Source organism: Giraffa tippelskirchi, chromosome 4 (assembly GCF_054371585.1).
Source record: "Giraffa tippelskirchi isolate mGirTip1 chromosome 4, T2T-mGirTip1v1.2.pri, whole genome shotgun sequence".
Classification (NCBI taxonomy): domain Eukaryota; kingdom Metazoa; phylum Chordata; class Mammalia; order Artiodactyla; family Giraffidae; genus Giraffa; species Giraffa tippelskirchi.
In genome coordinates, this window is record NC_137278.1 from 144,752,522 (window position 1) to 144,766,823 (window position 14,302).

The 14,302-nt window shown below is 40.5% G+C and overlaps 1 protein-coding gene across 7 annotated transcripts in view; it reads left to right on the forward strand.

Annotated features, from left to right (window-relative positions):
* The first annotated feature begins 1,527 nt into the window (after positions 1-1,527).
* The window catches only part of CPM (carboxypeptidase M), a 69,941-nt gene continuing 57,166 nt past the window's right edge, over positions 1,528-14,302 (forward strand). For 5 of the 7 annotated variants that reach the window (XM_081589800.1, XM_081589804.1, XM_081589798.1 and 2 more), the window contains exons 1-2: positions 1,528-1,559; positions 1,864-2,026. Coding sequence is in view for 3 of the 7 variants with exons in the window: in XM_081589798.1 (XP_081445924.1) it covers positions 1,867-2,026 (160 nt within the window). In the remaining 4 variants the exon portion in view is untranslated. Of the gene's footprint in view, positions 1,560-1,863; positions 2,032-14,302 lie in introns of all 7 variants that reach the window. The other 2 variants (XM_081589805.1, XM_081589799.1) reach the window with 1 other exon arrangement.

Here is a 14,302-nt window from a genome sequence, read left to right on the forward strand (position 1 = left end):
CATCATAAGATTTTCCAACTCGTAGAAATTTTGCTTAATTTATGAATTAAACTAGGTTATTTACTTAATAGACATCTCCCAGTTATTTAGGTAAGTACAATTATCATTTCCATCTTACAGACTAGGAAACTAAGGTACAGTGAGTTGACACAACCAATGAGTGTCAGAGAAAGGACGGAAACCCAGATCATGATGCTCTTAAACCGCTTTACTCTGCCTCCTGGGAAGGTTCCTAAATGCTTAGTGTATCTATCACAAAGAGTGACTAGCAATTTTCAACTCTGGAAGGCACATTCCATTCACATTCCTAGGTCTCGGAAATTCTGTTTAATCCGTCTGGGGTAGTGCCCTGGCACTACTGTTTTTAGCCTGTTAAAGGAGAATGTTATCCTAAATCAGTGCTTTTCAAACTTTTTACATTTACTGGACCCTTGGCACAAGGGTTACCCTGTTACCCTGATAGGTAATGTATAACAGGTGTGTGAGGTATTTGCCCTCCCCACACACCCTCTCAGGTTTTGGTCAAGTCCTTGCCGTCCCTAGTGCAAACACAGACCATTCCATCCTTCCAGAAAGAAGCATTTTAGGCCCTGAAACTGGCATGGGCAGTGTTGGTGCAGGGAGCATCGACATTACAGTGATGACTCTAATGCCTTCTTACACGTGATTTCCAGGTTGTCAGTGTTCAATTTATCTTTGATTTAGTCAAACTTCCTTGGTGGCTCAGCTGGTAAAGAATCCGCCCGCAAGGAGGGAGACCTAGGTTCGATCCTTGGGCTGGGAAAAGCCCTTGTAGACTGCAACTGCTACACACGCCAGTTCTCTGGCTTGGAGAATTCCATGGACTATATAGTCCATGCGGTCGCAAAGAGTCGGACAGGACTGAGCGACTTTCTCTTTCTTTCATACACTATAAATATTTGTCGGAAATTTTCCTGGACTCCACAAGATGCATTTAAAACTTTTGAACACACGTTCTGAAACGCCACGCGACTGCAGGGCTGGGGGCGCCTTGGAGCGTCTGAGAGTGCGGCCCTGGCGAGTCGAAGGGCGTTAAGAGCCCGCCCGCAGCTGCGGCCGCCCGGGACTCACCGCGCATCGTGGGGCTCCAGGTGAGCCCCGGGCTTGCCGGGCCGCACCGCCCAACTCGAGAAGCCGTCCCAGTCCTTGCTGCAGCTGTTTGGCGGAGCGCCGGGGACCCCTTCATCGGACGGAGCCGTGGCCGAGGTGAGGATACTTCCAACCTAGGGCGCCGGCAAAAACTAAGACCGCGCAAGGTAACTCGGTAAGCTCTCAGCTACGCCTCGGCACAAGCAGCCGCGCCCTGCAATCCTCGCGCTGCGTGGGCGCCAGCGGACTCAGGTGAGAAGCAGGCAGAGGTGCCCGAGCCGCCCGCCTAGACCCCGCCCCGGAGTGCCTCGCGCGGTGTCTGAGTGGGCCAAAGCGACGTCAGTCAGATGTTGAGGGCGGGACCTGAGCTCGCCCGCCCCCTGGCCCAGCTATAATGTCTCGTCTCGGCAAGCGGCTGCAGCCAGGCGGCGGTGTGCTCCTGGGCAGGGGTGAGGCTTGGGACGCGCGGGGTCAGGCGCGGCTGCTGCGACTGTCGGGCGATGGAGGGCGGTGGGGACGTGGGGAGGGGCTGGGTGGGCTACGGGATGGTGGGCACCTGGGGCTGCCGGTGCTCTGGGTGCGCTAACTCCCGAAGGTGTGGCTTCCAACTTTTACCTCTTTCGGAAGCAGTGAGCTTTAGCGTCAGGAGATCTGATACTAGAGAGCAGAGCGGGAGCTAGTAACATTCACATTTTCCCTCCACCCCACCGCCTTCCTTATCTGCTCAGCTTTATTATTTTTATTCATCTCTAGAACATGGACTGCGCCCGCCTCTGGCTAGGGCTGCTGATGCCTGCGGTAGCTGCCCTGGACTTCAGCTACCACCACCAGCCAGAGATGGAAGCGTTTCTGAAGAATGTTGCCCGAAACTACAGTTCTATCACTCACTTACACAGCATCGGGAAATCTGTACAAGGTAGGGTGCGTCTCCTGTACTTTCCAAAACCCCTAGTCCTCACTTTCATTCATCAAACATACCTTAGCTTCCAGTCCCCTTTCTATGAAGCTACTCAGAGGGACTCCAAGCGAGTCCATCACTGTCTTGCGTGTACGTTGTTTCTTCCTTTGTGTGTTGCGTTGCTTTTTGTCGGGGGAGCACTAAGATCTGAATTTTACTGAATGTCTCCACTGTCATTCGGTGTCATTGAATGCTTTGTGTGAATGGCGTTCTGATTTTGGATTTTGCAGACCGATTTCTTGGAATGAGTATTTTAGCCTTTAGTTTTCTAGATAAACTTTTGCAGAGGAAGTCTGTTTACCCATCTCAAGTTTCCCTTTTTGATGGCTTCTTTAAATATGATTCAGACTGTTAGGATCCTGTCTTCAAGTCTCCTTTAAGTCGAAATAACGCAGTTCTGTTGGTGAGATTTCTATATCATGTATAATTAGCCGTATGGCTTAAAGTTATGTAAAAAAAAAATGACTCTGGTACTGATTAAAAGGCTGTTTAAATTTTTACAATAAAAATTATTCATTGGAATAAGACAATCGCTGAATAATAAGTGTACCGTAGCAGTGACTGGTATTGCTCCTAGTATTTTCATGCTCATCATTTAAATACTTTATTTTAATTTGGGAGCCATATATTGAGTATAAACATATAAATATATATTATATTGATTCTTTTATAGTAGATAGGAAAACTGAATCATAGTGAAATTAGTATTTTGCCCAAGAACACCTAGATCACGAGTGAATTTTATAACCAGGATTGGCACTCAGATCATTCTGCTTCAAGACTTAAATATTTGGGGGACAAGGCAAATAATTTTACCATGTATTATTAATCTTATATTGGTACTTCCCCCAAAACATACCAGTTGACTTAATACTTGAGTTTTGTCAAGTGTCAACTCTTTTTTTTTTTTCCACACCAGAATAATACTTTAACAATCTGCAAATCTTTTGGTTTTAAGTCCTGCAAAATGAGTGGTAAATCAAAGATCTGTGAATGAGTCTCTTGGATCTTAACTCTTTATAAGGTGTGTTTCAACCCCAAGTGAATTTTGGCTCGGTGTTTTTCAGCCAAATTGGGAGTCCCTTAATCACCATATTCTGAAGTAATCATTTCCCAAAAAATTAAGGCCATGGTTTTATTGTAAGCAGTGTTCCATAAGTTTGCTTATATGCAATGCAACAGAAAAATCCTAGGCTTATGTGTAATGGCATCTTTGTTTTTAAACAGCATTGCTAAAGAGTTGGTGCCAGAATTATTCTATATTGCTCTATAATCCAAAATTATAGAGATTGAATGTATGAGAAAGCATATCTTGAATCAGCATACGTATATAGCCTTTTGAAATTGTTTTCCCCTAGGGGTAAAGAAGAGCAACTTTAAAAGATCTAAGAATGCTAATTATATCAATAAAGGAAATACAGAGCACAGCTGACTTGAGTTATTGTTCAGTCATCATTTAAACCACAAGGCAATGTGAATGTTGTTAATTTTTAAGTACTAAATGAGTTAGCTTTTATTTTTTCAAGCACAAAGTGCTTGTACAAGAAAATCAGGGACTCTCTCTCAATGTCAACCAGCTATTTTGATCTACCCTGCATGCTATCAGACTACAGCAATAATGAAAGCCAACAGGCTTAATTCTTTTTACTTACTTGTGTGCACTCTTGTAGTTAAAGGACTGGGGAGTTATCATGTAAAAAATACAATGATGCTAGTTTAGGTCAAAGGTTTGTATTGAGTATGCTCTGAATAATTACTCTGATTAGGAAAAGCCCCAAATCTGCTACTGGGTTCTGAGCAGGAGGTTAAACTGTACATTGGTAACTGGGAGCTGGTTGCCAGGGCATCCTTGTATGGTTGTTGGTACTCTTTTTGCTAGATGGACAGTTTTCCATGGCTGTCTTTCCCTCTGATGTAAGATGCTTGCTTAGCAAACATGATTTACCATATGTGTTATTTATTTTTCTTTTTTTATTATGTACGTGGAGAACCTACCTAGAAGGGAAAGTAATATTCCTACCTTGCCAATTTATTTTTAGCTTTTGTAAATACCTGTCACATGTGTTTTCACTGCTGTGATCATGGATTATAGTCTGCTTTTTTTCTCCCAGTTCCTATTATTTCATTATGTATTTCTATGAATTGAATGGCTTGCTAGTGTGAATTGGTTGCTATATAATATTTTACCCTTGATTATGTTAATTTCTTAGTCATTCATCTCTTTGAGCCATCTATATAGTTTCTAGTGGCCTCTGTTATAAACAGTGATGCTAAAAACAATGCATGTCATAATTAATGGTCTTCTATTATAATTGATTATTTTTCTGGTTTTAAATTTTGAAATGTTTGAAACCTACACAAAAGCTGAGCACACAACATCATTCATGATTAGAGAAATGTAAATCAAAACCACAATGAGGTACCATCTCACACCAATCAGAATGCCGTCATCAAAAAGTCTACAAACAATAAACACTGGAGAGGGTGTGCAGAAAAGGGAAACCTCTTACACTGTTGGTGGGAATGCAAACTGATACAGCCACTATGGAGAACAGTGTGGAGATTCCTTAAACTGAGAATAGAACTGCTATATAACCCAGCAGTCCCACTGCTGGGCATACACTCTGAGGAAACCAGAATTGAAAGAGACACATGTACACCAATGTTCATTGCAGCACTATTTACAATAGCTGGGACATGGAAGCAACCTAGATGTCCATCAGCAGATGAATGGATAAGCAAGCTATGGTACGTATACACAATGGAATATTGCTGCGACTGCTAAGTCACTTCAGTCGTGTCCGACTCTGTGCAACCCCATAGACGGCAGCCCACCAGGCTCCCCCGTCCCTGGGATTCTCCAGGCAAGAACACTGGAGTGGGTTGCCATTTCCTTCTCCAATGCATGAAAGGAAAAGTGAAAGTGAAGTCGCTCAGTCGTGTTCGACTCTTAGCGACCCCATGGACCAGGCTGCTCCGTCCATGGGATTTTCCAGGCAAGAGTACTGGAGTGGGTCGCCATTGCCTTCTCCACAATGGAATATTACTCAACTATAAAAAGGAATACATTTGAGTCAGCTTTAATGTGGTGGATGAAACTGAAGTCTATTATACAGAGTGAAACAGGTCAGAAAGAGAAACACAAATGCTATATATTAATTCATATATTTGGAATTTAGAAAGACGGTAATGACACTCCTACATACAGGGCAGCAAGAGACACAGATGTAAAGAACAGACTTTTGGGCTCTATAGGACAAGGAGAGGGTGGGATGATTTGAGAGAATAGCATTGAAACATGTATATTATCGTATGTAAAACAGATGACCAGTGCAAATTTGATTCGTGAAGCGGGGCACCCAAAGCCAGTGCTCTGGGACAACCCAGAGGGATAGGGGTGGAGAGGGGGTAGAAGTGGGGTTCAGAATGGGGGGACACATGTATACCCATGACTGATTCATGTTGATATATGGCAAAAATCATCATCACAATACTGTAATTATCTTCTGCTAGCTTTTTAATTATTCCTAAGTCCCTTTTTCTAGTGTGTTTGGCACATATTCAGTGATTTTTATATTTGTTTAGTGGCTTGAATATTTGCCAAAGGAAAGTCTTGTGAAGCAAGCAGAAAAGTGTGCCATTTGTGTCCTGCCATCAGATAGCTCCCTTTAAAATACAAATATATTTGTTGTATCAATAGACTCCCCAGCTTTTCTCTTCACATCCCCTCAAATTAGTTCTAGGGCCATTTGAAATAAGATTTCCTACATCTATTCTAAGAATCTTCTCTTTCCTCTTGCTAAGTCTAACCTTTATCTGAATAAGGAAGGTTGCAAAGGTCAAGGGTTAGATAATATGTTATAAAGTGCTTTCCATGTATTGGGTGTTTTAATACATTATTTAAATCTCAACATCTCAAAGTAGGCATTAACGTCGTTTACAGAATGGGTCCAATGAGGTACAGATAAGTCAATTAACTTGCTGAAGATCACACAGCTGACAAGTGTTAGGTCTCAAGCACATCTTTCTCATCAAGGAAGCAGTTCCACACAGATGTGGTTGTATGGAGATTGTGGTAGTTAGTGGAGTCATGTTTTGGGCACACTTGATCTGAAAATAAAGCTTCTGCCAAGATCCAACACAGTAGTTAGTTGCCACTTGTCTATTGAGCAGTTGAAATGTGACGAGACCAAATTAAGATGTGCTAAAAGTGACTCTGAAGATTTAATACCAAAAAGTAAAATAGTCCATTAATATTTTGTATTGATTCCTTGTTAAAATGTAATATTTTAAATATATAGGCAAAATAATACATTTAAAAATTAACTTCACCTGGTTTTAATTCTGTTAACATGGTTGTGGTTTCTAAAACATTTTAAATTACATATGACTTGCACTGTATTTTGGGCTGTACTGATCTGGACAGAAATTTGTTATGAGCAGTTTTTTTTCTGAGTACAAAAGGAACTCAGTTCAGTTCAGTTGCTCAGCTGTGTCCGACTCTTTGTGACCCCGTGAATTGCAGCACGCCAGGCCTCTCTGTCCATCACCAACTCCCGCAGTCTACCCAAACCCATGTCCATCGAGTCGGTGATGCCATCCAACCATCTCATCCTCTGTCGTCCCCTTCTCCTCCTGCCCCCAATCCTTCCCAGCATTAGGGTCTTTTCCAATGAGTCAACTCTTCACATGAGGTGGCCAAAGTATTGGAGTTTCAGCTTCAACATCAGTCCTTCCAATAAACAACCAGGACTCATCTCCTTTAGGATGGACTGGTTGGATCTTCTTGCAGTCCAAGGGACTCTCAAGAGTCTTCTCCAACACCACAGTTCAAAAGCATCAATTCTGCGGTGCTCAGCTTTCTTCACCGTCCAACTCTCACATCCATACATGACCACTGGAAAAACCATAGCTTTGACTAGACGGACCTTTGTTGGCAAAGTAATGTCTCTGCTTTTAAATATGCTATCTAGGTTAGTCATAACCTTCCTTCCAAGGAGTAAGCGTCTTTTAATTTCATGGCTGCAGTCACCATCAGCAGTGATTTTGGAGCCCAAAAAAATAAAGTCTGACACCGTTTCCACTGTTTCCCCATCCATTTCCCATGAAGTGATGGCACCAGATGCTATGATCTTAGTTTTCTGAACATTGAGCTTTAAGCCAACTTCCATTCTCCTCTTTCACTTTCGTCAAGAGGCTCTTTAGTTCTTCTTCACTTTCTGCCATAAGGGTGGTGTCATCTGCATATCTGAGGTTATTGATAATTCTCCCAGCAATCTTGATTCCAGCTTGTGCTTCCTCCAGCCCAGCGTTTCTCATGATGTGCTCTGCATATAAGTTAAATAAGCAGGGTGACAATATACAGCCTTGACGTACTCCTTTTCCTATTTGGAACCAGTCTGTTGTTCCATGTCCAGTTCTAACTGTTGCTTCCTGACCTGCAGACAGGTTTCTCAAGAGACAGGTGAGATGGTCTAGTATTCCCATCTCTTTCAGAATTTTCCACAGTTTATTGTGATTCACACAGTCAAAGGCTTTGGCATAGTCAATAAAGCAGAAATAGATGTTTTTCTGGAACTCTCTTGCTTTTTCAATGATCCAGCAGCTCAAGTTCATTTAGAAAATTGGAAAGATCTAACAGAGCACCAAGAAGAAAATTAAAATCTCACCATCCAAAGGAAACATGTAGTAAACTTGAAAAACTATATGCCCTTTGCGCCTTTCTCCCCTCCCACTGAGCCAAATGTCTTGCTTGCCTGTGCAAACACATTTCTAAAACCTAACTTTTAATGCCTGATTCATGTCCTATCAATGGATGTATTATTGTCTGTTTAACTTAGACCCCACTGATGAACATTTAGTTTGTTTCTAAACTTTTCCTGTAATTAAAAAAAAATGGAGGTTCAAAAGGGAGGGGACATATGTATACCAATGGCTGATTCATGTTGATATATGGCAGAAACCAACACAATATTGTAAAGCAATTATCCTTCAATTAAAAAAATAAATTAAAAAAAAAATTTAATGCCATTCAGAACATCTCTGTAGCTAAGACAACTAAAGTTATCAGAGTGCACACAGGCTTGGTAACCACAAGACCCAAGTTCAAATTCTAGACCCTCTATTTTGTAGCAGTGTGACCCTGGGTGGTTAGAATAATTCCTGGAACGTGGTAAAGTATTACGTAAGCACTGCTGTTCAGGATAAGATCTGCTATTGGGGATACATTTCCACAAAGGAAATTACCAGCACTTGAAGCAGTTTTATGTATTTGATGCATGTAACCAAATTTATTTCCTAAAAAAGTGTATTGATTTGATAATCGCACGAGAAATGTATGCTTAACTCTTCTAAATCTTGTATCAGTGATAAATCAGGGATTAGTGGCTTCAAAGATTTCTGTAATATTTGCCAAAGGGTACAGAGTTTTGGTTTTCAGGATGAGTATGGCCTAGAGATCTACTATACAGTAGAGTGCCTTAGTTAACAATACTGTTTACTTTAACATTTGCTAAGAAGATAGATATGCTAAGTGTTTTGATGATGATGAAAGGTAACTGTAGCATAATTTTTTCATGATTGTTTAAAGTATAAAGGAGAATTTATTTCTCATGCATTTCCCCTACAAACTCGCACTGTCCTATATTCATTCAACAGATATTTTATTGAATTTCTCTGCCAGGAATCTTCATAACATTGCATATGCTCAAAAATTTCCCTAGAATTGGCTTAGATTCCTGCCCCAAAGAGGCATGCACTGTGTTTACGTATACAGATCTCTCATTGTCTACTACCCTTGACTGGGTAGATTTTGGCTAGCAATTTACCCTCAGAAAAGAACATTGTATTTAAGACTTTTGCCACAATATTCAGTTTTCTGTCACTCTGTTCATTTCTCAAGTGTGATCGGACAGCCAATTTGCTTGAGATCCTGCATAAAATGCTTTTTGTGATGTAAATATTGACATATTTACATGGGGTCGCAAAGAGTTGGACACGACTGAGCGACTGAACTGAACTGAACTATTGACATATTGAGGACTAAATACCAAGAAGACCACTAAAATCTAGGAATTTCAGCTGTAATATACTTGTTTGTGATTTACATTGTGGTTACATTGAGTTAGCCTTTCCCCTTCTTTAACTTGAAATGTAAAGTCCTTTTCTGAAGCATCTTAGAAATATCAGCCTTGTTTTATAACCACTCAGTTTCTTAAAGACACTGTTTTTTTTTCTTACAAAGAAATGATTTAGATTTCCACCGTATTTGTAGGATATTTGAAGAGGATGAGATAGACTATCCAAAAAATAACACAGAATTTTACTCTACTTCTTACGTCAAGGAACCATTTTTGTTCCAAATCTCAAATAGATCTAAACACCAATACTCTAGGGCCATTTGAAACTTAAAGGATAGTGACAGCCAACATTAAGTGAATTTTACTCTTTACCTAGCACTTTACATATACACCTCACCTAATCACTCTAGCAAGAGTGTGAAATACCATTCAGTTCAGTTCAGTTCAGTCGCTCAGTCGTGTCCGATTCTTTGTGACCCTATGAATTGCAGCACGCCAGGCCTCCCTGTTCATCACCAACTCCCGGAGTCTACCCAAACCCATGTCCATTGAGTCGGTGATGCCATCCAGACGTCTCATCCTCTGTCGTCCCCTTCTCCTCCTGCCCCCAATCCTCCCCAGCATTAGGGTCTTTTCCAGTGAGTCAACTCTTCGCATGAGGTGGCCAAAGTATTGGAGTTTCAGCTTCAACATCAGTCCTTCCAATGAACACCCAGGACTGATCTCCTTTAGGATGGACTGGTTGGATCTCCTTGCAGTCCAAGGGACTCTCAAGACTCTTCTCCAACACCACAGTTCAAAAGCATCAATTCTTCGGCGTTCAGCTTTTTTCACCATCCAACTCTCACATCCATACGTGACCACTGGAAAAACCATAGCTTTGACTAGACGGACTTTTGTTGGCAAAGTAATGTTACCCTTAAATTCACATGGGAAGAATTGAGATTGAATGAATGAATCATCCATAGTCAGTAAATGACAGAGGAGTGATTGGAACCAAAGTCTGTCTTGTCCAATAGTGAACCCTTAAAAGCACTTTGCTGAAGAGAAAAGTTTCTCCAGTTACCTTTCTCTCTTTTTGTCCCTTTCCCCTCCCCCACACATCCTTGCCTCTCCCCTTGCCCCGATCCCTATGATTCTGAAAAAGTTGACAAGCATACTCTATCATCCAAGAAAAGGCCTGTTTTAAATGGTTTTTTATGTGCTGAGTGATATTCTGTAGAATTCTTTGACCCCTTTTCAGTATTTGCAGTTTCATCCAAAGCAGTGTGAATTCCATATTTTGGTGTAGACTTAATTTTTTTCTTTATACCAAAACTGTTTGATTATGAGGCAAAAGGAGAAGACTGAAGTTTTGGTTTGCACGCTTTTGGGACACCCACCCACCTAAATGCCATCTCCAGAGTTGATAATAGTGTTTCTCATTAAGAGCAGTACCGCCCCCTAGGGGGAATTTTGAAAATTGAGGGGCGGTTTAGGCCGTAACTTTGAAGTCTTTGAATGGGGGACCTTGCATCCTCCTGGTGTTGTTAACAATACACAGAATTGTCATGCATAGTGAAAAATCGTTCCCCATACTTTATAATGTCTTCCATAAGTGAAAGATAAGCTTCCCATCATCTGAGCCTAAAACCAATTCTTTTACGTACAAACACAAAATACTTTCCCTCACAATTTTAATATGTAACAAAATTTCCAGGAATGTAACTATAGGTAAATTGAGGAAAATTTGATTATGTTTTTCTCTGAACTTGATTTTGAGATATTTCACATAAAATCCTGACACCAGTGGGCACACAGCTGTATCAACATTTGTAATAAATGCCTTCACTGTGAGTCTCAAGAATTGATACAAGCATCTTTTTCATTGTGTCTTTTCGTGGATGGTGCCCAAGTTGTTACATGTTGATAACATGTTTTGTTATAAATTGCTTTCTTTTTATTTTTCCTTGATATATAAATCTTTTTGAAATTACATAGGCAAATATTTTCTGTGAATTTTATGCCATCATAGTAAATAAAAGATGAGTTGCAAAATATTGGATGTGAAAAGAGGCATCAACTGATAGAATTTGGAACTGTTGGTCTAAAACCACAGATGCGGAGAGCTGTTAAGGACCCTCTTCAGATTTGTGTAGGCAGCATCCAAAAGGTATTTGGTTTCTGTTCTTAACCAAAAAACTGTGTGTCTGGAGGTAACACCATGGTGACGAATAGAATCTAGAGTTGAGAACGAACTGCTGTTCACCATTTCCTCCCTTTATTTTGTGCATTTAGAGTGTCCCTTTCTCAAGAATACAAAATCAGAAAGTAAGATAAGAATATTAAAGTAAAAAAAAATTTGAAGTATACTTGATTTACAATGTTGTATTTCAGGTGTACAGAGAAGTGATTTAGTTTATATATACATAAAATGTGTGTGTGTGTGTATTTCAGATTCTTTTCCCTTATAGGTTACTTCAAAAAAGTTAAATTTTTAAAGATTATATCAAATACCAACACGCATTTGGGTTAACGGAAAGAGATTAAATCGGAACTTCCTATCTAGTGATTTAAAGCAACTGGTATTCTTTCTAGCTCTGTAGTCATTCAATGCAATATAAGATAGTAGTTTGCTGAGAGGGTAGGAAATCCTTCTTTAAGTTTGTGTGCAAATAAACAGACATTAAATACAACAGACATAAGTTCCACGTTAAAAATGTTTTCTCATGCCTGTTTTGTAAGGACTGCTGCATGTCAGATGGTTAAAAAGTGCATATTTTCTGGTCTGTGACCTTTCACATACGTAATTTTATCAAAAGCTCAACTGGAGGTTTAGTCTCCATGGCATCACAAAAATGCCACCAACTTCAAACAAGTTGGCTTCAAACTGGCTCCTCAGACTTATCCTGAACCTCCCCAGAGCTTCTGAAGATAACAGCCTTCATGGTGGGGTATAAAGGCATTAACAACAGGGTAAACCCTTCAAATATGCAAGCACTGTCACAAAGTCTGGGAGAAGAAAGCAAACCTTCACTCCGTATAAACAAAGAGCTTTCAGTTGGTTGTTTACTCAGTTTTTAAAAATTGCTAGAAATCTCTCTGAAGAAACTAGAACCACACTAAGGAGCACAACCGAAGTCACCGGAACTGACAGTCCTCCCGACACATAACTGAGCACTCCTTCCCAGCAGAGCGCACAGGAATACTGTGACTATAGTCAGGTGAAAACTGAGCTCATTGTCACATTTTCAGAGCAGGAATGGATGTTGGAGACCACTTGATCGTTTATTCAGTTGATTGAGCTTAATTCAAAATGTCATCTCCTCCCGGAAGCATTTTTCTAGACACTTGGGCAGAGTTAGACTCTTCCTGAGCACCTTCCAGCCCCTCTGTCTATACTGCAGCTGGAGGGCAGGGACCAGGCTTTTTTTCACCTGTGTATCATAGTTCCAAATATGTGCTGATTATATGTGACAGGCGCTCTGAGAGTCACAGCTGAAGAGTTTTTCCATGCATTGTAAAGGAAACTTTAATGTAAATACACTTTTATACAGTATAGTATACAATATGCTATGTGTATGTATATAAGATGTTTGTTTTTACATATGCTTTTATATACATTTATGTAGTTACACATACTATGTGTAACTTTATGCAACTTTATGTAGTTACATATGAAGTATGTACCCATAAGTGTCAAGAAAATGAAATTGTTTTCTGGCCATATAAAGCATTTTGCTCAAACTACAGTAAAGTAGTATGATAACTTGGAGTAGTGGTATTGGAGGACTCACAGTGAGTCACTGGCGTATAAGAGGAGGCAATAGGGACGTTACTGTCCTTCAGGCAGTAAAGGGGATAACTGAATTGTTCACTGTCTACCTAAAGGGGTTTTGTTTCCCTCTTCCCGCAGCCCCCTAGACACTAACCAAACGTGTTAAAAAAGTAAATACAAGAGATAGACACCCACAGACCCCTTTCCATTAAGAAGAGTTTAAGTAAATATCCCTGGTTTTATTTGAACAGTGCAAAAATAATTCAAGTGTATTTACAGAATGTAAAAAAAGAGAAAAGGGACCATGTGATGAAGCCCTCTCCACCCCCCCGCCACCACACACACAAATGTTAAGCAGGTACTTGGAATCCCTTAATTTTAAGAGTCTTTTTTTCCCCTTCCAAACTCAGCAATGCTTTCCAGATTTAAGATGTACAGGTTTTGGAAATAAACAGCAGTAGACAGATTGAAGGTTGAAAGCATCTTTATTTTTACTCCTTATTAAGTATTCACTCCCTTGTTCATTGTTGGTAACTCGGTCAAGCCCATCCATTAAAATTCTTTTAAGGGGGCTGTTTACTCCTGTGAAAATGTAGACACCTGGGGATGTGTGGAGAGTATAGATCATTTTAACATGAAGCACTTCCACAGAAGTTTCACAATGGAAATAATGATTTTAATAATTAAATATATTTGTACCTTAGTAATAATACCAAATGGCAACCCACTCCAGTATTCTTGCCTGGAGAATCCCATGGACAGAGGAACCTCGAGGGCTATAGTCTGTGGGGTTGCAAGAGTCGGACACAACTTAGCGACTAAACCACCAAACCACCACCAATAATACCAAATGCATGTGGAGTTAAAGCTGAGATGCAGGCTGCTCAGTTGAGGAACACACTTGCTCTTATTAGAGACTGAATAATCTTGCTGTCCTAGAGATAAGCCTGGCAGGGTTATCATTTGTTACCAGTAAATTCCTTTCTGTTTATGAAAAAAACAGACAAATTTGGAAATACCACATTCTAGCCTTAACAAACATTTAGTTGGGCCTGGTCATCTTCTGAGTTTTAGGAACATGTACTTCTAAATGTACAGAATGGGTCTTCAGATTCTGCAGCACACTCTAGCTCACAGTGTAGGGATGGGCAGAGAGTGAGGAGGTTTTGAGGGTAGAGGATTCTACCGTATTCCAAGAACAGCAACAAGGCCAGTGGCGCTGGAGCACAGTGGGCAGGGGAGAATGGTAGTGGGTGTGGCTGGAGAGGGGTGCAGGGGACAGTTCATAGAGTGCCTGGTACACCAATTCAAAGAAGGAGAGTCAGAATTCTCTTCTGATAATAACAGGAAACTACTGAATGGTTTTAATCAAAATGATGTCATCTGATGTGGGGTTAG